Consider the following 23780-nt stretch of genomic DNA (forward strand, 5'->3'; position numbering starts at 1 on the left):
ATGTCAATGAAATGTTTTTAATACTGATTAAAATGACTTGCCCATACAAAAAATATTGTTTAGTTTGTTTCACAGAATCTTTTTTTTTAACCTTAGAGATTGTACTCAGTTCATCAGCTCATTCTAATAGTAAGATCTAAATCACCAACAAAGATAGTACTTAGGATTGTAGTCTAGAACAGTCACTGTATTGCAAATTCTAGCCACTAAACATAAAAGCCTCCTTACCTTTTCTGGCATTCAAGTAACTGTGATAAAACGGAATTATTCCCTATAGGAGGCAATTTGCTGAAATGATGCCTTAATAAATGTTAACAGCAGAATTTCTAGTTTGTAATAAGTTAAATTACAAATATGACATCACTATTTACATTTAACTAAAAAAAAATCTAATGAAACATTCTAATAAGTTTAAGCATGGTGGCATTTCTGACAAAGTTGATCTCTACAAAATAATCATCATTGCTAGATATGTACAAATCTTATGTTATTGCCCATCATGAATCCAATTTAGGGCCAAGGTTATATGAAATGAGAGAAAACTTACTAAGACTAAATTTTGGAGCATTGTTTTACGTGTTAAATATTTTCTTCCTACAAGCCTATGGAATACACTGAACTAGGCAAAGACTGTACTGTCAAGAGACTTCAAGTCTTGCCCTTCAGACTGCTAAAAGCCAACAGAAATCATCTTTGACTCTATCTAGGGTAAAAGGAGGCTTTATTTTCTTAAAAAATGCTTAAGAAGCATCAGCTCTGAAATCATTACCCCAAAGGCATTTGTTAATACATGAAAGTTTCTGTTATTTTCCTTTGTTTTGCTGTACCCTGAGGAGATAACCACCATACTTTCTTCTGCTGGAGCTGGAAGTGTACGCATGTAATATCTCCCCATGTTAAACAAGTGTTAAACACTCCTACAGGGCAGGCTGCACAGTATAACCATGTTATGGTTCCTATAACCAAAGAGTGCCCAGAGGAAATGCCAACAGAAAGTTAAGTTTTCAGTAATCACTCTTTCCTGTGGAGTTTGGCAGAATTAAGTAACAGCCACATGTCTCTCCTACTGTAGCCACCTGAGTAGTCTGATGTCTCACCGTTTCTCCAAAGCTTTCATATATCAACAACTCTCTACAATGCTGACATTCCAGTTGTCCATCGGGAATGTTTAGGGGAGGGCATGTTGATAAAAACTCGGTCGGGGTTAAGGATCCTAAGAGCACATACACAACTTACTGGAAGTAGTTTAACAACTGGCTTCACTCAACAAGGCTCTTGGTATTCTTGAAAACATGACACATTATCCAAAGAAGAAACGTATTTCTGTTTTCACAGTTAAAAATTGCAAATAAAGGAATTCCTATTTTTAAATTTCTAAACATGTTAGAATTTTATACCTGAGAAAGAATCTTGGAGATCATCTGGTCTCACCACCCTCATTTTAAAGTGTTTGGAATATTTGAAAAGAATTGTCTAGGGTCACATGGTGAATTAATGACAAAGCTAGGACTACGACTCATGTCTTACAACTGCACATCAGTGTTAAGAGATGTGATTTTCCCAGGAGGAAATTTGTTTTGGTGCAAACTTAATCTAAATGATGACAATATTCAACTCTGGATACTACTTTAACATTTGCCAGTCTCAAACCCACCCTATCATAATACATAATACATAATTGTTAATGACCATATCACCAATAGATACAGGAAGAACAATATTCTTTTACGGTAGTTATTCTTTACAACTACTGCTTGAAAGTGTTTAAGGACTTGTTCCAAGAGTAAGAAAAAATCTTATAAAATGCAAAAGAAAAGAACACCTAGATATCATCCTAGTTTTCTGTTCTGATAAGTTCACAATCAATAATTACTAATTTGAAGAACTTGCTTATTCAACTGGACATTGGACAAATTAAAAAAGGATGTCAATTACCAAACAGAACCCTCTAAAAGTAATATTTATGAATGAATGCAGAATTTGTGTAAAAACAAACATCACCATAAATCTGTTAGCAAGTATAATACAACAAACTCTAGAATCACAGTAGGCCTTTCCTTCTCTCAGCTGGGATAACTGCGGGTCGAACATATAAATGCAAAATGTCAAAGATTACGGTTGAACCTCTCCTGCCCTGGCAGCAAAACGAAGAGGCCTGTAGCAACTGGGGGGAGGAGAGAAGAAGGCCTCTTTTGTCTAAGGGAACTGGGAGATCTTCAGATAAAAAAGGGAAGATGCAAAATGGCATTCAGCCCTGGAAATAGTAAATAGGCTTCTTAAGTTAGCAGCCTACCCTTACAGCGTAAAAAAGCCATTACGTCAAATGCCTTTTTAGCTTCATTTACCCACATAGTTTGAAGTCAATTTTAGTCATACTCTCTACTAACCCAAAGAACATCTGCCTCCATCTATTTCTCTTTGTAGACCCTGCATATGGGAGTAATCACATGCTTTTAGAATTTTTTACCAAGTGGTCGTTTATTTGGTTTTAAACAAAGGCATTTTCATAATTCAATACCCTATTTTTATAGTGGCTTACTGCTTAGAGACAGAGCATGAGTGGGGAAGGGGTGGGCACAAACCAGAAAACCCAAAAGCAAGTGCCCTTGCTTGCATGGTTAAGATACCAACATTTTACCAGTCTTACTTGTAGATAAAGATAGTTGGAAAATCTGATAGTAGGCCAAGGTCAGTCAGCCAGGATGATATTTCATCTTTTGAGCATGCCTTTTTAGGAAATGTAGAAATTAATTTTCTCACATTACCCTATAAAGTGTTTCAAAAAGGCTTTTGAGCAGTTTAGGCAAGAATACCTGGAAGTAAGAAAAAAATGGGTGCTCAACAAGCACATTCGAAAGGAGCCTGATAAGAGTATTTGATGATATTTATTATCTCCCAGATTTAAGAGTTTTGTGTCCCTACCTTCTTCCCATCATGAGAAATTTAGATTGCTCTGTGACTGCAAAGAGGAGAGATGATAAAAAGAAATCAAAGGGCTAACTATCAGAGAAACAACAATATTTTAACTTGAAAACTGCCCAAGGACAGATTGCATGTTTTAACACATGCAGGCTGTACTCTGACTTCACGACATTGGAGAGGGAAGTGTATTTGTACCTTATTACCAGAGCCGGATAGAGACCTTCGGCAGCTCTAAACACTGAAATATTATTGGGCAGAGCCCCTGCCTCATAGGTAATTCCAAATGAAAAACAATACCAAACTATAAAACACAAAATGTACATGTATGCTAAAATTAAAATAGCTGCCTTCTAGATTAAAAAAACTCCCCTAATGAGAACTCCCCAAATTATACCAAAATGTTAGCATTAATTAAATCTGTATATCATACTCTAATTAAAGGGAAAAAACTCACCCATAAGCAACTCCAGCTATGGTGCACTTCTTAAACTGCATTACATTGCATGTCAAAGTACCAGTTTTGTCAGAAAATATGTATTTTACCTAAAAAAAAAGTTTAAAAATTCTCATTAAAATTTCAGAGGTCTTTTTAAGCCAGTTTTTAATGAAGGGAAAAAGCCTTACATTATTCTTTCTATCAATTTTGTTACACTGTAGGGGCACAATGAATGCTATTAACTGACTACTTTCTGCACATCATTAAGGAATATTTTCAACTATTTCTTTTCGTATTTTAGCAATGAATCATATATGAAAGCTAGTCTCTCAAGCTAGCAGAAAAACTACAGTCATATAGAAATCTGTCTTACTATGCTTAATATGGTCTGAATTTCCACTAGTAAGTGCCTCTATAGCTACTTAACATGTATAGAGCACTAAAACATCGGCATTTCTCAACATAACAAACAATTATGGGATTGGCGATGGGTTGCAATTAAAATTAACTTCATACAACATCTGAATTGGTAAGAAAAAGGATAATTCTGGCTTAAATGCTATTTGAAGAGTAGGAGTTAGCAAATGGCAATGGTACAAAAAAAGAAGAATCCTTTCTTAACTAATACGTATAAATGAATTACAAATATACACATATATGTGAATATAGTATGAACTATAAATCTCAAATTCCTGCTTGACTTATACAACTTCACTGATAAACTAACTTTTCCTTCCTTTCTGGTCAAAAACTATACACAATCTTAACACTGGGAGTTTATAACTCAAAAGCACTCAATACTTTACATACTAATCAGATTATATACTGAAGGACATCTTTCTGTGTAATATCTTATCCTGAGAACAGAATATGCATTAAATAATGTTCTTTCACTAAAAATGAAAATTGAAAGTTAGGTACTAACTATGTATTTATGCCAATCATTCAAAAAATGGAAAATTGGGAGCTGTCAATTCATCTGAAGTTGCCGCATATGGCAGAAATTACACCAAATCTGACTTCCAATTCAACATATCAATAAGAAATTTAGTTTACCTGGCCAAGTTCCTCATTCAGATTAGATGTTCGAGCCATAGCAGCAGTGTCTGTGGGTTCATAGTGCATGTCAAGATCCTTTTAAAAAAAAAAAAGAAAGAAAGAAATCCTTGAATACAACTCATAATAAGAGATTTAGTACAATTTTATTTAACTGGTGAGCAATGTATGTAACACTCTCATCTCTTGTCATCACTAACCATTTCAGTTGATTTCCTAAAAAATACTCAATACAGAATACCATATTTCACAGTAAGGGCAGAACAATATGGTATAGGTAGAACATGTCTCTGGAATCAGGCAATCCTGGTTTACTATCATTCCACCATTTCCTAGGTATGTGACCTACTACAATATAAGGATTAAATAAGATAATGCATGTGAAGTGCTTCCTACTGTGTCTGGCACAATGCTTTACGTGAGCTAAAATAACAGCAAAGAAACATTGCTCAAATAATTTAGACTTTAAATCCCTGGAAAAATTACTTAAGGGATTCCATCTTGTACTTCTTGGTCAACTTTCTTACACTGTATATACTTGAAAGTAAAGAACATTTTATTGACAAGGCAGGGTTTACTGATTTTCACATGTCAAATGAAAAGGCCCGATCTGATCTCTCCTACATCTGTATTTCATACTGATCAACATCGGTTCTGGAACAGGTACCTTGTTTTAAGAGGGATAGTAAACAAATGGGCAATATTTAGACAGTAGTAACTGCAATAGGGATTAAGCTGGAAATCATGTCAAATGAAGAATGGAAGGAGATGGAGGATACTTAGTCAGGGGGTGGGGATGACAGAAGAATAGGCATGATAGCCAAGTTCAAGTATTTTGCAAGGCTGTCATTTGGAAACAAGATTAGACATGTTCATAAAAGATCTACTGGGAAGAACTAGAAGAAAAGGAAGGCAGTTACTAATCTCATTTCCACACAAGGAAGAAACTGCCTGGTAAGGGAAGACCTGTCAGGAATGTTGGAAAATCTCTGCATATTAGAAAGGCAGTTGAAAAGCATAAGCCTGCTGGGTTCATCCAATACTAAAATTATATAATTATTTGAAGCAAATATTACTTTTGAAAATCCAAATAAAAAATAAAGTGATTGACTAGTTATTTGATTTTCATAATGAGCTACCTTATTATTTCTGTAAGTGGAAAACCTTCAATAAGTTTTAATTGTACTTATACAAATTTTATTACAACATATTTTAAGCAACAAATCTCCTGCATGAAATTAGCTATGCCTGCAACTCATTTCAGATTTCTAAATTATACTGATCTTTCAGCAATGAATTTAGAGATTAAGGGTTGAAGTGGATCACTTACTATGGAAAGATAATGAACAGTTGCGAAAGTAGCATATTTTTAAAAACCCTAATATTGTTCATATTGAAAGACTTTCAAGTGATTTTAAAAAATCAAAAGCTAATATAAAAATCAAAATAAAAGAGAAAATTAACTTTCTGGCAGATTAGGTTTAAAGACTTAATTTACATAAATTCATTACTTTTAACTTTGGTAAAAATTACTGAAATTTAATTGAAGAAGAGTAAAATTTTATAAACAAAACATTTAGGAAACAGATGTCCAGTACACTTTTCTAAGATTAAAAAAAATTGAGAATAAAAATTAAAAATAAAAATTCAAGCCCAGTTGAAATTGTTTACAGTGTGGAAAAATAAACTACAAAGATTTACAAAACATGATAGAAAGCCTGGTTGCTACAAGTAGCGAATACGGTATTATTTCTATAGTGCTCAACTGTTTATGAAGTTGTTTGCTATGTCGCAAGCGTCCTTTGATCTATATAACCACTGTGAGATGCAGGTAAAGCATGTTTTATTTATTCCCATGTGATTGGCCAAGAAAATAAGTCTCAAAAAAGTCAAGTGGCTTGGCAAAGTTCACACAGCTAGTAAATTATAGAATTAGAACTAAAATCCATTATTTTAACTCTAAACCCTATGATTCTCGTTTTCCCCAAGATCACTATATAACCAAAAAATAGGTTTCCTCAACTACAGACCTATTTTCCCCAGCATGTCTGGTCTGTAAACTTGTGTGATTCTGAGATGAAAGACTTTGTTACGATTTTCACATGTCAAATGAATTTATTATTATTATATTATATTAGGCTCAAAAATATTTTGAAATGTTGTCTTGTAGTCAATAAAAAGTAAGGTATAATTAAGATTTTTTCCTGAAAGAGCAAAAGACCCTATCAGGAAAAAGGACAAAATGTATGTTTCATGTAATAAAAAACAATAATAATTCATATTTACCCAATTTATGAAGTATGCCTGGGTAAATTTCACCACTTCTAATGTAACCAACAAGCTGATAGGAATGAGATTATTGAAAAGGATGATGAAGGTCAAGAAATTCAGTCCAAAATTATTAGCACCACCATCTGTTGGGGGAGATAGGAAAAAAGTCATTTACAGTTTTATATTTTATTTGCATTAACCAGTATTTTAGCATAACAAGAATTTTCTGTATTATATAGTATATCTAAAAGTGTGGGAGGAACACTGTGCTGATAACATGTTCTTATTCTCAAACACAGTCTTCAAGATAGAATGGCATTACTTGTGTTCAAGATGTTGTGAACCCTTTTAAGAACTGCATAATGGTACTAAAAAGAGAAAATACTACCACGTATTTCAAACCCATTCCAAACATGAAGTTTAGAGATATTAGGGATAGGACTGAGGTAGAATCTCAACCAGGTGGAATCACTTTCACATGAATTTTTTTTTTTTTTTTTTTTTTGCGGTACGCGGGCCTCTCACTGCCGTGGCCTCTCCCGTTGCGGAGCACAGGCTCCGGACGCGCAGGCTCAGCGGCCATGGCTCACGGGCCCAGGCGCTCCGCGGCATGTGGGATCCTCCTGGACCAGGGCACGAACCCATGTCCCCTGCATCGGCAGGCGGTCTCTCAACCACTGCGCCACCAGGGAAGCCCTCACGTGAATTTTTAAAAGGCATTTCCAGTTTGAAGGATGTCTTAAAAGCAAACAAACAACTGCAGCAAAACCAACCCAGGTAGCTAAAACAATGTAGGGCTGAACCCTAGGTAAGTTCAGCTCTAGGTAAATTATATTCTTCCTCTTCAATAATGTAAGTAGAACAGTTATCCCAGATAATCTGTAAAGTATATGAAGAAACAAAATGATGGTAGTCTTAACAATTCTAATGTTGAAATAGCAAACCAACAACTGTTAAAAAATAAGAACCTTGGAATAGCTACAAAGCTAAATCAATATAATAAGAAACAACTGAGAAAATCAGTTGTGATATAAAATTTTACTAGAATTTGTTTTCACACACTTGGAAATTAAGTATTTATTGGCTAAGTGCTCATCAAAAGGAAATGTAAACTTACTTCCCAGAAATACTCAGTAAAAAGATAAATGATCCAAAAAGGAAATTACTTAATAGTACTTTCCCTCAGAAAAGATGACTATTGAAACAGAATTCACTGCAATCATGAGTTGAAATGAAAGTACATTCAATTTAAACACTTTAAAAACATGTAAAATATTTTTTGGTGCTTTAAATATACTCAATCTGCTTTCTTTACCAGATAGCTATGTAACCACTTGTGTTAAAATATTTAAAAGAATAAATTAATAAAATTAAAATAACATTAATAAAATAACATTTTATACTATTTTAGAGTACTCACTATATTTTTAAGGATTCTGAAATTTTAGAGATTGTAACATTTTACTTACTTTTACTGGAAATTGCATTGAAAAATAAAGATTAAATGCCCAGTTATCTTGGCAACAAGGTTTTCTTTTTAGAAATTGGAAATTCCAAGATCAGTTGTGAAACAAATACATGTTTTAATGAAAGAAAAAATAAGTACAATAAGTACTTTAATGCTCACAGTTTAGATTGAGATACCAGTCCTTTCCAGAATGCCTTCGATTCCAAATGGCTGAGCCCACAGAACAGACAAGAGACATGGCAATCAAGATACAAAATAAAATCAAAATTTGTACATTTGTAATCCGTTCTACATTTGAGAGTTTAAGTGGTGGACTTGTTGAATTCTGTAAAAAGAAACAAAAGATGAGTAATAAGAAATGTGTACAAATGATCTAGTAATGTGTATCTAGTATTTTGGTGAGGATGATAGAGTCAGTCACAATTCAAAATCTACACATGGTTCAACACATGAGAATTATATGGAAAACAATCAGATGTAATAAGCTGTCAAAGGTTAACCACCTCTTTTCCTTCACTGTATCCTTTTTATCCAATCCTTTTTCTACAATGTAAAGCAGGAAGAAAGAAGGAAATAACATTCCTTTTGTAGACATGGCTTTTGCATTGTGGCAGGTGAGATGAACAATGCATTACCTGACTACCTAAGCAAACAGGGTAGACTAAGGCATATAGCATCTCAGCTCCTGAAGAGAGGCAGAGAAGGTAACCTATGTACCCATAGCCAGAGACCTGGAAATTCCAGACTATGAAGACAACATTTAAAGGATCTCTGGTTTCCAGATTTTTTGGTGGCATTTAGTAATTGTTTTACTAAACACAGCAGCAATCTAAGTAGTGCTATCATGAATAACAGAGGCAAGTTTCCTGAGCTGTATTTAATGATAAAAAATGATCTGTGCTAACCATGGCATCCACGTGACAGAAACTTAAATGTCAAAAATCAACATAAAATGATGATTTATAGAATTTATAGAATAGTTAGGGGTGGAATCATTAATAGCAGTCCTGCTTGCCTGATGATAACACCTTTGTGCCTTTACAATGTACAAAGTTATCAGCCCTCAAAGCAGATTTTCATTTAGTACCTTAAAACTGAGTTTTCCACACCTACCTCACCACTGAACACTCATGATATTATAATGTAGAGAAGGAGCAGCCACAGGCATGTGTAAATGTTACAAGTGCTAGGATTAAAGCTGATTAAAAATGGCTTAACATAAAAATGCTGTGAAAAACAGTCAACATAATAGTTTACTATTAACAAACAGTTACAAATTTTTCTTTCAATTTTATAAAAAGTAAAAATAAGTTCTAGAATGCGATCCTTGTAATAAAATAAAATTATAAGATAAATAATGCAGAGCACTCATCGTCACAAAGACAACTTTTGTCAATCATTGCAAGTCAGTAAATGCTGCCAATGGACTGGTATGCAAAATCATTGGGTGTTCATGCCTTGGTGATCTCTGGTGGAACGTTCTAGTGTTCCTGCATGGAGTGAGTCATTTCACAGCCCCACTCACTGAAGAATGAGATCTGGATATAGAGTGTGGGGCTCAGGTATCTATGACAGATGATCTGCTAGGTTTAGGACTACAGCACCGAGACCTACAAATAGCATATTTTCAAAAGACTTGGCTCCAAAAGGTTTTCATAGATAAAAATCCCACCTGCATCAGCTTGGTGTCATGTCCAGTGTAGACAACTATTCCATGAACCCACTGTGTATTTCTCAGTTGAGCGCCTCGAAGAAGAATCTGATCTGCTCCCAGGGGAACAGTGCTATGACAGATTATGTTGACATTAGAAACGACATTTTCCAAAATGCTTAAGAATTCTACAGCCACTATATAGCTCCAAGAAAGGTCCTGTTATGAAAATAACCCTTCTTACATTTTACTTTATTTCTAGAAAAGAAGTAATTTTCCTACCAATAAGAATAATCTTCTTACACAAGGACAGCTGGAGGGAAGCATTTCAGTTGCTTCTTCTTACCACCAAAGCAGCCACTACCTACAACTTCATTATCCAAGACAGTAGGCAACAGTATGGAATTCAGAGGCTCATTCTCAAACCTCTTGAAGACTTTTCCTGATTTAGCAAGTCCACTTAGGTTTCTGAGATATTTGAAAGTAGTGAGATTAGGGGATCTGTTCCCCCTCCTCCACCTTCCTTTAAATTAAAAATAGCTTTGTGCACAATAAAGGTTCAAAAAAATACACAAGGTAAGATAAATACACAGATCTCATCATATACTTGTACTGCCATCCCTGCCCTCCAGAGATTAAGTCTCTGTATTAAAATCTCTAGGACATTCATTTATTGTATTGGAAGATCAGTCTTCCAAGAACTGTGAATAAAATCGTAAACATCTAAAAGTTTTAAACACTCCTCTGAAATGACAGCAAATTGAGGCTCTCCATTCCATATGATTTAAACTACATCTTTCATGAGTAAGGGTCAAGCGGGGTCTTTTGTGGGTTTTTTGCAAGGCTACCCACTATGGTAGGCTGTGGGTTGATACACCCTCTCATAGAGCTATCAGAAGGCTACAAGCTATCGCAAATATAGTGGGACTCTTAATGGAAACGTACTACATAAAATTTAATGGCTCAAAGATTCCTATCACTACTGCTTCATTTTACTGATTAAAAAAAGCAAAAAAAAAGTCAAATATAAATAAAAATTCATAAAATAAAAATTCCAGAAAAAGGAAGAGGCAATTCCCCCAAGAAAAGTCTCCAGAAACACAGAATTTATTTGTCAGAGGACACAAATAGAGACTGAAGCTTTCATTTCTGGTGGATTTTTATAATCCAGTAGGTGTCTAAGGCTAGTAGTAGCTTGGGCCTGGGACCTTCTTTTAGGAACTACACAAATGTCACTGGCTCAGATGAAATCAATCTAGATAGATGGGTAATGACAGCACCTGAAGCCTTCTACTTAAGTAAGTAAATTCTTAGGATTTAGTGTATTCCAATTTAGTCAAAGAACACAGCAACTATACCTCTCATTCTTCATGTACAACAACATGCCTTTCAGACCCATCTTAAGATCTGGGGTGCACTTCAGGGGTGGGAGTCCTCAGGCCTAAAGCAGGTTTCCAAGAAGTTCTTGGGAAGCTGCTGGATTATGCTCTGGGGCACATATATGCCAACTGTTTCTCACATATCCGATGGGGTATAACATGGCAACTGGCACCTCAGCACTTGTGGTGTGCATTGATCGGAATTAGCTACAAACTCTTCAAAAGAAAAAAATGCTTTTCAATTACAAGGACTCAACAAGAATTAGTTATTAGTTTTTCATCAGAGCTGGAATTCCAAAGTCTCTGGCATTAGACAATGACCCTCATCCTTAATGGCATCAGACTACATTAATTCTAAACTAAGCGGCTCTAAGAGCGCTGGGTAATCACCGTAGAAGTCAAATGTGCTACAGGCACAAAGATACTGAAAATCTGTTTCCACCTTTCATGTAAATTGAAGCCTATTATATAAATGCTATCTGTACCCCAAATCTTGGCACCATCATACAAAGTTTCTCCTTCACTGTGTGGATTTGCTTGGCATCGATTTGCTGGGGAACTGATAAGAAATGGAAGCTGGCCAGTTAGGAACGTCAGGCTACAGAAACACATTACTTGTATAAATGTCCAAATCTATCATTAGTCTATGTTCATGGAAAGATCACGCTGTGAAAAATTTAGAACAATATACAATTACTTCAAAAATTACAGGAAAACTTTTGGTGGATCTGAATGAGGATGACAGTTCAGGGTACTCAAGTGTCCTTTAGAATTCAAATACTGTAATAATGGAATACAAAATACTGAAAGCACCGATAATCTCTCAAGCTGGTGGTGTGAGCTAGTGCGCTTAGCTGCATTTAGTTGGCCACTACAAATGCCTAGTAGGAAAGGAGAAGGGAAGCAGAGGAGACCCCACCCTTCCTGCCAAGTTCTGCCCCATTTCTTTGCTCCCCTTTGTAACAGAACTCCTTGAAAAAGTTGTCTATTTTTCAACTCTTCTTCCGTTATCTCAAACCCACTCTCATGAGGCTCTGCCTGTCCTAATAGAGTTCAAGGATCTCCACTTGCTAGATCCAACTGTTAATTCTCAGACTCACTGTATTTGACTTCATGGTACTTGACCATAAGCAACATGTGACCCACTTTAGTCACTCCCTCTGCCTTGGTACGGTTTCTTCACTCTCGGTTTCCATGCTACCAACTTGATCTCAGTCTGTTTTGCTGGTAACTCCTCTTTTCCCAACCTTAATGCTGGCGAGTCTTAGGACAGCCCTTTCCACTTTTCTAACTATACCCTTTCACCCTTGGTGATGGCTTTAAATATCTATACCAACTACTTCCAAATTTATCTCATGAACCCGGACCTCTATCACAAATTCCAGGCTTATATGTTTAACTGCCTCCTGACGTCTCTGTTTGGACATCACAACTTATTAAGTCCCAAACTGAACTGCTGACATTGCCCCTTGAAACACTTCAGTGGATCCCCATTTCACTCAGAATAACACCCTTACAATGGCCTACAAAGCCTTGCATGGTCTGGCCCACTATTCTCTCTTAGCCCTTCTTCTACTACCCTATTCCTTGGTCATTCCACTCCACACACACTGGCATCTCTGCTGTTCCATAAATGCTCCAGGCACTTTCCCACTTTCAGATGATGTAACCATACAGCTAATAATTTGCACTGTCTATTCCTTCTGTCTAGAATCTTCTCCCTCCAGATATTCAAATGGCTGACTTCCTCATCTCCTACTCACCTTTGCTCAAATATTACCTTCTCAATGAAGCAACATTTACCTTCTGCAACCTCACTAACTAAAAGTGACTCCCTCCCAAGAATTCCCAATCTCTTTTATCCTGGGCCATTTTTTCCAAAGCATTTAATCACTTTCTAACATGGTATAAAATTTTTTATTTGTCATTTTATTGTCTGTCTGTTTGCCCTTCCCTTACTGCAAGAAAGTTAGCTCTCAAGGTCAGGCAAATTTGTCTGCTTTGGCCATTGCTGTCTCCTTAACGTCTGCAACTGGCCTGGCCTGCTGGGTACAGGTTGAATGGATGACGGAAGAGGCAGGAAACAGGAGGGGAGGGGAGGGGAGGGGAGGGAAGGGAGAGGGGTAGGAAGCAGGTATAAAAGATGACTACAGATAACATGGCCTAGAAAAGAGCATATGCAATTACACAGAGAAGACAAGAAATTATCCAGCAAATTAACCCCTGTGGGTAGAGTCTGAACTCCTTGAGGCATCTAGAGATTACAAGAAAGCACCTGGGCCATGGAGACCGACAGTTAAGCCTATAAGGTAAGTATTCTGGCCAAAGAAGAAACCACTAAACAACGCGCCAGAAGCTTGGCATATCCGTGAAAATATCCAACTCCTAGGCTGGCAGGAACCCTGGGGAAGTCTTCAGCTATACCATGTGTACAGGGTTAAGAGCATTTTCACAAAAGAACTCTGGGTAGAATACAGAAATGCTTAAGAAAAAGGGTTTGGGTTATCAAACTTAGAGTACAAGAAAATGTGTACCTAGGTCAATACCCTGTAACACAGTGACTTCTGTGTTTTTATGAAAACCGATTTTACATACCTGTGTCCATCAAGCCTTATGTTTCCAACAAAATCGTAGAGATGTCTGTTTGGACTTTCACACTCAATTCTGCCAGAAATTCTCATCAAACTGTCAATGTCTTTTATATCTGATGTTGCTGGTAAGCCCTGTTTAGAAATTTTTAAATAAGCAAAGAAAATATTAAATAAGTTGTATGTGGGAGGGAGCAGGGAATTCTGAATTCATCCACACCTTAAGATCTAAGAGATCCCACGGTTTTATAAGCAGTTATCCCCCCCCACCTTTGTCAAATCAAAATTAGGGGATACCTTCCTCTCTACTTGAACATATATGTTTTTAGCAGAACAGGGCAGCTTTTGTGAAAACTCTAAAATACCTTAAAGAGATTAACTAGCTAGCCTCCAAAGATATTTTGAAATAAGTCCTCAAAGAACTGTTTGCTTCCAAAAATAAAACTAATATTTAGCATTATACAGTCTAAATCTGTCTGCTGAATCTCAAAAAGGGAATGCAAAATAACTAGAATCTATACCCAAAGACAGTAGTTATGTTTTTGTTCTTTTAGTTCACTGAGAAGGAAAACTCCAAAACAGTTCCTCCCTCTGGCCACCTACAACTGGCTGGAACTGAGCAGCCCTCACTTCCTGTGGCAGGTTGAGTTCAGGTGCTATGAGGACGACCTGCTTCTACCACAACCCAACCTTCCCACGTGTCATTTTCACTATTTGTCTAGAACCCAAGAGAATACATTTTTTTAGTGTCCCTTTTAAAGCTTTAAAAACCTTACAGTGACTTTCTATTAGGAGTGGTATGAGAAATAAATAGAGAAATCTAACCGATTCCCTGAGATTAGTGAGAATTTTAGAACAGCAATGGAAACTGTGTCTTTTCCATATGGCAAAGCCAAATAATATGGGCCAGGAGAACAGAAAAATAAATAAGCTAACACACATGAAAGCACTTAGAGCTACTAATGCTATCATCAGTGTGTTGGCTATAACAGAAAATGTTAAAAATATTACAGAATAGTATCTATATGATGGACCACATTTAATTAGGCAAGTAAAACTGAATTTTCCATAATATTTAACTATTTCAGTTTATAAAGCCACTTCATTGCGGCTCAATGAGGAAATATTTGCAAGTAGACAGAACTGCCTCAACTCAAGACAATAATACTAAGAAATAAAGCTATAGGGGTTCAGAAGGAGCCTCCTCAAAATGTGTCACTTTTGGAGCTTCCCTGCTGGCGCAGTGGTTGAGAATCTGCCTGCTAATGCAGGGGACACGGGTTCGAGCCCTGGTCTGGGAGGATCCCACATGCTGCAGAGCAACTAGGCCCGTGAGCCACAACTACTGAGCCTGCGCGCCTGGAGCCTGTGCTCCGCAACAAGAGAGGCCGCGACAGTGAGAGGCCCGCACACCACGATGAAGAGTGGCCCCCGCTTGCCACAACTGGAGAAAGGCCTCACACAGAAACGAAGACCCAACACAGCCAAAAATAAATTAATACATTAATAAACTCCTACCCCCAACATCTTAAAAAAAAAAAAAAGTGTCACTTTTGCATGAGGATTATTTTGAGCTACAGGCAATGGAGATCCTGAGGGTTCAAGAGAGACTACTGTCCTTCCCTTAACTACCTAGAAGAATTTAAATTGGGGATTTTTCCCAGAGAAAAGTTATTACCAGAGATAAATTTTATTTAAGTGGACCCATCCATCTGGCAGGGCAAACACCTAATTACCAAACATCTGCTCTTCTTATCATCCTATGAATGACCCTCCTGTCCTTGGAAGCCCCAGGACCCTTATCCCATTCCTTACCTCAGAATGGCATGTATACCTCATTCTACCTTTCTGTTTCTGAGCCTCTCATGCATGTGGGGTTCCTATACGTATGAAATTAAATTTGATTTTCTCCTGTTAATATGTCTCATGTCAATTTAATTCTTAGACCAGCCAGAAGAATGTAGAAGGGTAGAGTGAAGTTTTCTTCCTCCCCAGCAAAGCTCCCAATTCCATGTAAGAGAACAGCAATAATTATATAAACCTATATTAGATCTTACCTGTCTAATTTTCAAGTTTGTTTCACCATCTAAGTTGGATGTTTCAATGTAGCACATGGCCTGCGGCTCACTGTTTTTTAAAATTGAAAAGCACAAACATTTAGTGGGGGAAAGAAAGCATACTAATAACTTATTTAAATGCTCAGACTCACTGAAGCCTTTCGTTCTAAACAAAGGTTTAGTCGCCTAGTTTCTTGATGTCTTTCATTCTAACCACAAAATGCTGTGAGGCAGACCCCATGCATGAAAACTCATGGATCAGATGTGCAGCCAGCAGGACCCCAAAGCAACTTCCTGACAGTTAGTACTGATCTTTAAGATAATGTAAATAATTAGATTTGTCACATTTTACTTAAATTGTTCATCATATAGACACAACACAGACTGTATCTGAAATGTAAAGCAGTTTTGTGTCCATATGTATCTTTAGCTCAAAAATATCAAGTGAGATTTCATGCTCATAGCCCACATGTAAATTGATTAAGCAGTGGATTAGAAAATTCCAGATTATTGCTTCTATAAACTTGCATTTACATGTTCAGATTGTATTGTACTACATCTTTAGAAAAGATGAATAGGATCATATGAACCATAATATTTACATTTCAAGGCTACTTTAAAAAAACTGTATGAACAGATTTTACAATGAAAGTGGATATACACTTTCTTCCCCCTATTTTTTCTGTTTTATTTCTTAAAGTTGCTTCAGAGATTTGCATGGCAGCAAAAGCTAAAACTAAAATTAGCCAACTTGGCTATGTTGCTCCTTGACCTGAAACTAGGAGATACATTCTATGGGTCCCCACCAGAGTGTTTTAGTCAAGTTTGGTATACAATGACTGGTATAAGGGGCCCATGCTCTCCAGTTTTATCACAGGTACACACCCGTGACTGTCATATAACCTGACCCTTCACGTGCTGACTTTGCTTGCTCAGCAATTACAGAAAGGTGAGTTTGCAGCCCAACTGTATAACTGATCCTCAGCTATAAGGAAAAGCATTTTGAAGTTAAATTAACCTTATTAGCACTTGCTTATATAAAAAGTCCAATTAATTAACATCCTATAAGTAATTATGAATGTAATTTCTGATAAGCATGGGTACTCACAGTTAGAGATTTCTAAGTCACTAACACCTGGAATTTTCTAATCAACTTCCAATTTGTACATGTGTAAAGCAGACGATTCTGAGTTTCAGAAATGAGCACACAGCTTAGTTTTATGGCTTGAAGACTTGTGAAAAGTACTGAAACACATGGTCATTAATCAAATATTTTACAGATTCATTTTAAAGTAACTTTGCAAGTTCTTTAATTTTTTTCTATGGGCTTTTTTTTTTCTTCTATAAAGGCTGATACTTTTTCCCAACCAAGTTTTGGGAAAACAAGTTTTTCAATATTTATATCTTCACTCTATCAATTAAATAAGGTTTAATTTTTTATTATTGTCATGATAGTAATTTGGCTTTGGCAATTGCTCCCAATTAGTAATTTACTTACATATACATTTGAAATAAAAATGGTTTATAAAACCATTATAAAACACATCTGATAATACAGAAGCATGATGACAAACAAATGTTAAATGAACAATGCCAATTCCATATTTTGACAGTGAAATGCATTAAATTTCTACTGCTCAATATAACCAAGGCCATTCTCATATCAAAATAAGACTAATGTTCTAATTCTATCTTTTTTTCCCCCACAAAATAAGGTCCTTTTCTAGGACCTTAAATGGCTAGGAAGTTAGAAAGTTAAATAGCTGGCTTCTATTTGAAGTGGTGCAAATAAAATATACATCCAAATTCAGAACTTTCTTAATCTCTTAAGACAACTGTTACTGAATAAGTTCTTGACAATACTGTGAAAAGGCAGCAAGAAGTCTCAGACGAGGAATCATGCTAGATAATAATTATTTCAGCAAATTATGATAACATTCAAAACACAAACTAGAGAAGGGCAAAGCAGGCTTTTTGATTAGTAAGTGGAAAAACGAAACAAGATGCATATCACAATACAGACACTAGTAGACAGCTGAAATATATCAGAGTAACGTGCATTTTGTCACTAGTTACAAGTGGGATAAAAACTGATCCCAAAGCATGCGGTACCAAATGTACAACATCCAGCTTTGTGCAGGGGGTCCTCTGTAAACCCTATACAAGCCCAAATTATAGCATAACTGCTGAAGGGATTCTATTGAACTTATAGAAAATTTTAAATTTAAGACATGTTTAAAATTGTAAAAATTTCTCGATAACTGTCTTTCATGTAAATCTTAACATTGTCAAAACAATATCCTGGAGAGGTAATAAATTAGGCCTTGGCATTTAGCCAACTTGTTAAATATGAATATATCGTAATGATGCATAGGCAATTACAATCTACCTTTACTGGCATGCCTCAAGGACTCTGACTCCTATTGATAACAACAGGAGCTGAATTTGCCCACTTGAGGGAAGAACGTCAATCAACAATGTATTCAAAAAAGGCCTTTGAAACACCTGTGAAACATCCATCACCAAGAAGTATAAAATGTTTGTGTTTTAACGGAAGAGATACAGAGCTCAACCACCTCTGGGTGCAAACTGTTTTCTGGTGTAGGGTGAGGATCCACATACACACATCCTGTACAACTCAGTGGTTCTAACCTTGAGGACAAGCTGATGAGATCTGCTGGGAGATGTTCCCCATTGGTCACTTTCACTATTTCCCCTACTGCCACCTACAGGTCCCAGTTCAAAATAATTAAAACGGAAAAAAATGAATAACAGAGAAAAACAGACAAACAAATGGACAAAAGAGACAGAAGGTTTGAAATTATTATAGAAAATAATACATGTTAATAACAACGTCTAATGCCAATTTTTTCAAAACTCATTTTGATCAGGTCTAAAGGCACAAGAAAACAGAATATTTAAGGATCATTTATTTGCTTTTAAGCCCAATTTTCAATTTTTAATGCAGAAGCTTTTGAGTTCTAAAATTTTACTCACAAGCATATCTTAGCAAATTAAATAAAAACATATTTTTCTACAGAGAGCTACTTTATCTTATAGATTTTCCTTTCTCCAATTCCTCACTCTCTTGCCATCTCTTACGTGTCCACTCCTACCCAAGAAGAAAAGAAATAATGGTGGGAACTATTCTTAGGCTTTTGAGAAACAAAGTATACTATATTATTTCTCCCCCTACACCCACTCTAAAAAAAAACTTTGTTAAAGTTTCCTGATTCCAAAACATTTTCAAAGCTAACTGCATAAGTATCTTAATAAATTTAATGTAAAGCTGCAAAGGCATGGATCTTGGGAAGTTAGAAGTCATAACTGCAGCCTTTTGAATTAGTTAATAATAAATAAAGCCTTGGCAATGAATTGTCTTGGGAGGGTAAGCCTTTGAATCCAGTAGAAAATTTTCAGAGAAGGTATGAAACAGACATGCCAGGAACCTGTTTGGAATTGAATTAGTAGCTTGAGTTATTTTACTATATTTTATACTTTCTAAACCCATATATGTATTTTTTGTTATATGGTAAAATTTCAGTTTCTTCATTTCAAAATGAAAATCAATGAACCACAGTAACTTTCAACCATGTTCATGCTTTAATTTCAAACTACTTCAAAGAACATGCAATATTAGCAATTAATAATTTTTTAAAAATCAGAAATTAAAATATCATAAACTGTTGTTTATGCTTTTTGCATTTAGCATGGTGCTCACTTGCTGGTGAAAATCACCATGTCCTTATTTTGATAGTGGACAGTGTAGTATATTGAAGATACTAGATTAGTATCTAGTTGGAATTAGTATCTAGTTGGAATTCCAATTAGTTGGAAGTTAGGTATTCCAACCCTGACCTAGTCACTGGCTAAAGTGAAATGACTGAAAATAAGACTTAAAAGTCAAAATTCCTCTTTCTGTTAAATGATGGCAAAAGCTTCTACCTACTTCTGAAGGCTAATGTAAGTTCAAAAGAGCCAAGTAATGCAAAAGCCTTTTGAGAAAAAAAAAATTTTTAAAAACCAACAAAAGAACCCCTGAAAGGTGGTATTTTTGCCACTTGGATAGAAATATTTAACAGCACAAGCTTCATACTTTACTTTGATTCTATTATAACAAAAAACAATGAATCAGATAATATTTTTAATTTTTAAATGATTATTTGAATCATCTTCGTAGAAGTTAATCACGGTGGATGCTATATTAAGATACAGAAACTATTCTCATCTACCATTATTGATAGTCACCAGTAAATGTTTTTAATGCTGAGAAAATAAATCCTGTAAAAATGTTTTAGAGTTTAAGAAATACAAGCACAGAGCTTATTGGGAGTCTGGATTGGATAGAGGCAGATAAAAAATATTTTGAAAACTTTCAACTTAGAATTAAATATCAAGTCAAGGCAGTATAGTCAATTATCTTCATATTTTTGAGCATAAAAAATGAAAATTATAATTAATGTTTCAGCATATGATGGTCTTTATGGTAAGTTATGTCTCTATGAAAAGTTTAATCAGAAAAATATCAATAGTTTCTGAAATTGCTGGAATGCTTTACTATCCTTTTGAACTTTGTTATATGACATTCAGATGGTCCATCATCCATTAAATTTATCAAACTTTTACTTAGTATCACCAAGTGTACATCGTTCTGTTGGCTAGCCATTCTTAAAACTTAAATGAAAGATTATCAATTTAAACAGAAAGGAGAATCAGGGAGTTACTTCAACTACCTGTAGACTTACTTCTATAAACATCTGGCGAACTCTTACTTGCTCAATTAAGTTTCACTAACTTGTCATAAATTCAATCAGTTTAAATAATGACCTGATTAAACAGATTTTGAAAAAAGGACACGTTCATATTTATATGTGGATTTTACAAATAAAACTGTCCAAGGAAATGGTGATAAACAACCTCTAAAATAGTAAAAACATTTTTCTTAATTTATATTAGGACGAGTTTTACAGTTTTTAAACCTAAAACCATTTGAAAGTCACATTCTTTAAAGTGTAACAGTGTCATATGTTCTGAATACTAATTCACGACTGTCTTAAATATCAGCAAAACAAAAATTATCTAAATTCAGTAATGGAAAGGACTTAAAAGAAAGAGCAAAGTGCTTTAATGTTTTGGTTGGAAGAGTATAATATTTCAAAAGATATGATGATAAAAAAGAAATCATTTATCCATTTTCTTGTACCAATGCACCATAAAGATTGAGAAATGTGGAGGGATACACGAATGCATCATAAAGGAATTTATCATGAACAAGGATTACAAGATAAAATCAACAGAACCCAATCCATGTATTATATAAAATAAATGATAGGAAATCTTACAAGAGTTAGTAGTCTACACAAACAGATATGGACACATCCATAGGGAGAGTAGACTCTTAACTGTAATTATAATTTCTGAATTATAAAGTATAGTACCTATCACTTATTCTATATGGCAAACATGAAAGAGTCCTTTAAATCCAATCAATTTTTAACATTTAATTCAAAATCATTAGAGAGGTTTAAAATTCTTCGTTTATTCCTTATTTCCTTGGATAAATCACAAGGTCAATGCAGGGTAGAGAAACCATCCTCTACACTGTTTGAGCATCAGTAGGTATCTCTACCTTGATGAGAGAAGTACAGTGTCAGCAGGTATATACTCTTTGCCTTTTATTATAACTATATCTCCAACATTTACCTGAAAGAAAACTGGGAATCGGTTAATTATCTGCATTGAAAATAGTTACAAATATACAACCCATTGTATTTAAGCATAGAATACAGTAAAAATGGTTATTGGTAAACAAGAACCACTTATCTTCACAAAATGGCATAAAATTATTTAGGAGTGAGGCCAAGGATGGGGCAATCCTTTAAAAAACAAACATTGTATCTTTATTGTACCGGCTATATAACCTAGCTTAATAAAAAGAAATTTTATCCATTCTGTCCACTTAATTGGCATCTCATCTTCTCATTATTCTCTCCCTATGACATAAAAATAAAAAGGAGGAATTTACCAAATGAAATCTTCACTCTGTTTAAGGAAATCTCAAAACTACTGGAAAGACTATCATATGTATATACATGATACTACTCCTCAGATGACCTTAGTTATAATTCATAATTTAGAGAGGAAGAAAATGAGTCTTCGATTCTAAGTTATTTCCCAAGATCACAGAGGAAGAGCTTAGACTCAAACCCACATCTGACTGTCTGCAAAGCCTGATTTTGCATAAGCAAATATAATGAAACAATCACTGTATTTTAAATTAAAAAAAAAAACAAACAGCTTAGTCTCTTTCTCATTTTACTACCTGTTAGCATTTTTGTGAGCATGGTCTGAAGACAAATTAAAGATAAACTATGTCCAGAAACTTAGAAGTAATTTAAGGGATAGGTTTGTCACAGAGCTTTTGGCAAACTAATTAACAAGTTGGCTTGCTGACCAAATTCAGCAAGTTACACTGATGGCCACACTCCCATTATATTATGAAAGCTGCCCTCACTTTTAGTAGCCAAATGATCCTAAAAGCACGTTTTAATAATTAATCAGGAAAAGAAAAGCCCTTTCTTTGGGGGGGGAAGCTTAAAGACTTTTTGTTCTCTCCCCTCCCTAATTTTCCTTGAACCCCCAAATAACACTTTACTTGGGGGGAGGGGTGGGAGAGAATGATGTCTTCAGTGCGAATCACAATATGAGACAGCCCCCTGTGGTTTACTTATATACTGGGGGAGGAACAGGTTAGGCAAGGTTGGAGGGGACTGTCTCATCTACGGTATGTATGCTGGTTATCCAGGTAGGGAAACTCTGAATGCCTTGATTTAAAAGAGGTTTATTTCAGATGAAATCTGGATTATCTCAAATTGACAAATTGTCAGGGATCTTGGAATCGAACACCCCCTTCCTCAAAAAAGGGCAAACTGGGAAAATAAAAAACCAGCGAGTATAGGTATAAACTAGCCCTTAAAATAATGTGTTGTGATAGTATTCTGATAGCACCCACTGAAAGCAAGATAAAAAGAACAAAGTTCTCTGCAGCCAGAGCACTTAGAGAGAATGCTACCCAGGTTATCATTTAATTGCTCCTTAATCACCTTCTGTGTATTAAGGTCTGCTCTCCAATCAGACTGTATGCTTTATAAAATCAGGATCATATTTGTCTATATTACACTGTTAGGAATTTTCATAAGTCTGTTAGAGTCTAATTGTACAGTTTTCCAACATTTTATTCACTGTAAGACAAAAGAAAGCCTTATGGTTATTAAACTGAAGACTAAAAGAAAATATTAGCCTCTTATATGGTCTAACGGGTTCCCCCAGTGGCTTCGGAAAACCAAGGGCTCACTGAATGCTAAAGTAGTTCTCACGGCACTGTGAGGAGAGCAGGGAACTTACCCCCTCCTTCTGATGCCTATGTTTTAGCTCACTTTCTCAAACACCTCTTTCTTTTTGGGTTCTGAGCTCCTAATGTGGCATTCATTCCCGTTTCCAGCCCGGTGTGTGCATGGGAACAGAAAAGAGAAAGTCAAGATGGCAAAAATTCTTTGACCACGTGTTCTAGTTGGAGGAACGTCATGACAAAGCAGTTTTAGTCCCCAAAATACTGAAGTTAAAAAAATATTTAGGGCTTCAGGTCACTACCTTGAGCCTTCTGAAGTCATTGACATTAGTAATTACAATTGAGGATTATGAAAAAGGGTAATAAGCTTATTAAACTGTAACAGACTGACTGAAAATCTGATTTGTCCAATTGCAGGCCCCAGCATATTTATTTATATTTTTACTGAGGAATTTTTGTAGATGTGAATTCTTAATCCAGAGAAATATATTTCATGGTGGAAACTTCATGCATTAAAGCAACTATACAGAGTGACTTTTACACATGCAGGAAGCCCACCACTCCATGTTTTTCTACAAAACCAGAAAAATGTGTCAATTCTAAG

The 23780-nt window shown here is 35.5% G+C and overlaps 1 protein-coding gene across 15 annotated transcripts in view; it reads right to left on the reverse strand.

Annotated features, from left to right (window-relative positions):
- Positions 1-23780, reverse strand: part of ATP8A1 (ATPase phospholipid transporting 8A1) — a 241088-nt gene that overhangs the window by 151321 nt on the left and 65987 nt on the right. For 9 of the 15 annotated variants that reach the window (XR_016393271.1, XM_089911849.1, XM_089911844.1 and 6 more), the window contains exons 7-14: positions 18481-18554; positions 15829-15898; positions 13779-13906; positions 9826-9937; positions 8313-8478; positions 6701-6828; positions 4415-4492; positions 3377-3465 (exon numbers count right to left, since the gene is read on the reverse strand). Coding sequence is in view for 14 of the 15 variants with exons in the window: in XM_089911849.1 (XP_089767975.1) it covers positions 3377-3465; positions 4415-4492; positions 6701-6828; positions 8313-8478; positions 9826-9937; positions 13779-13906; positions 15829-15898; positions 18481-18554 (845 nt within the window). In the remaining variant the exon portion in view is untranslated. Of the gene's footprint in view, positions 1-3376; positions 3466-4414; positions 4493-6700; positions 6829-8312; positions 8479-9825; positions 9938-13778; positions 13907-15828; positions 15899-16936; positions 18351-18480; positions 18555-21457; positions 21532-23780 lie in introns of those variants that run through there. The other 6 variants (XM_022565114.3, XM_089911845.1, XM_022565132.2 and 3 more) reach the window with 3 other exon arrangements.

Source organism: Delphinapterus leucas, chromosome 5 (genome assembly GCF_059928025.1).
Source record: "Delphinapterus leucas isolate spDelLeu-1000000601 "Yukka" chromosome 5, BTC_Dleu_Yukka2, whole genome shotgun sequence".
NCBI lineage: Eukaryota > Metazoa > Chordata > Mammalia > Artiodactyla > Monodontidae > Delphinapterus > Delphinapterus leucas.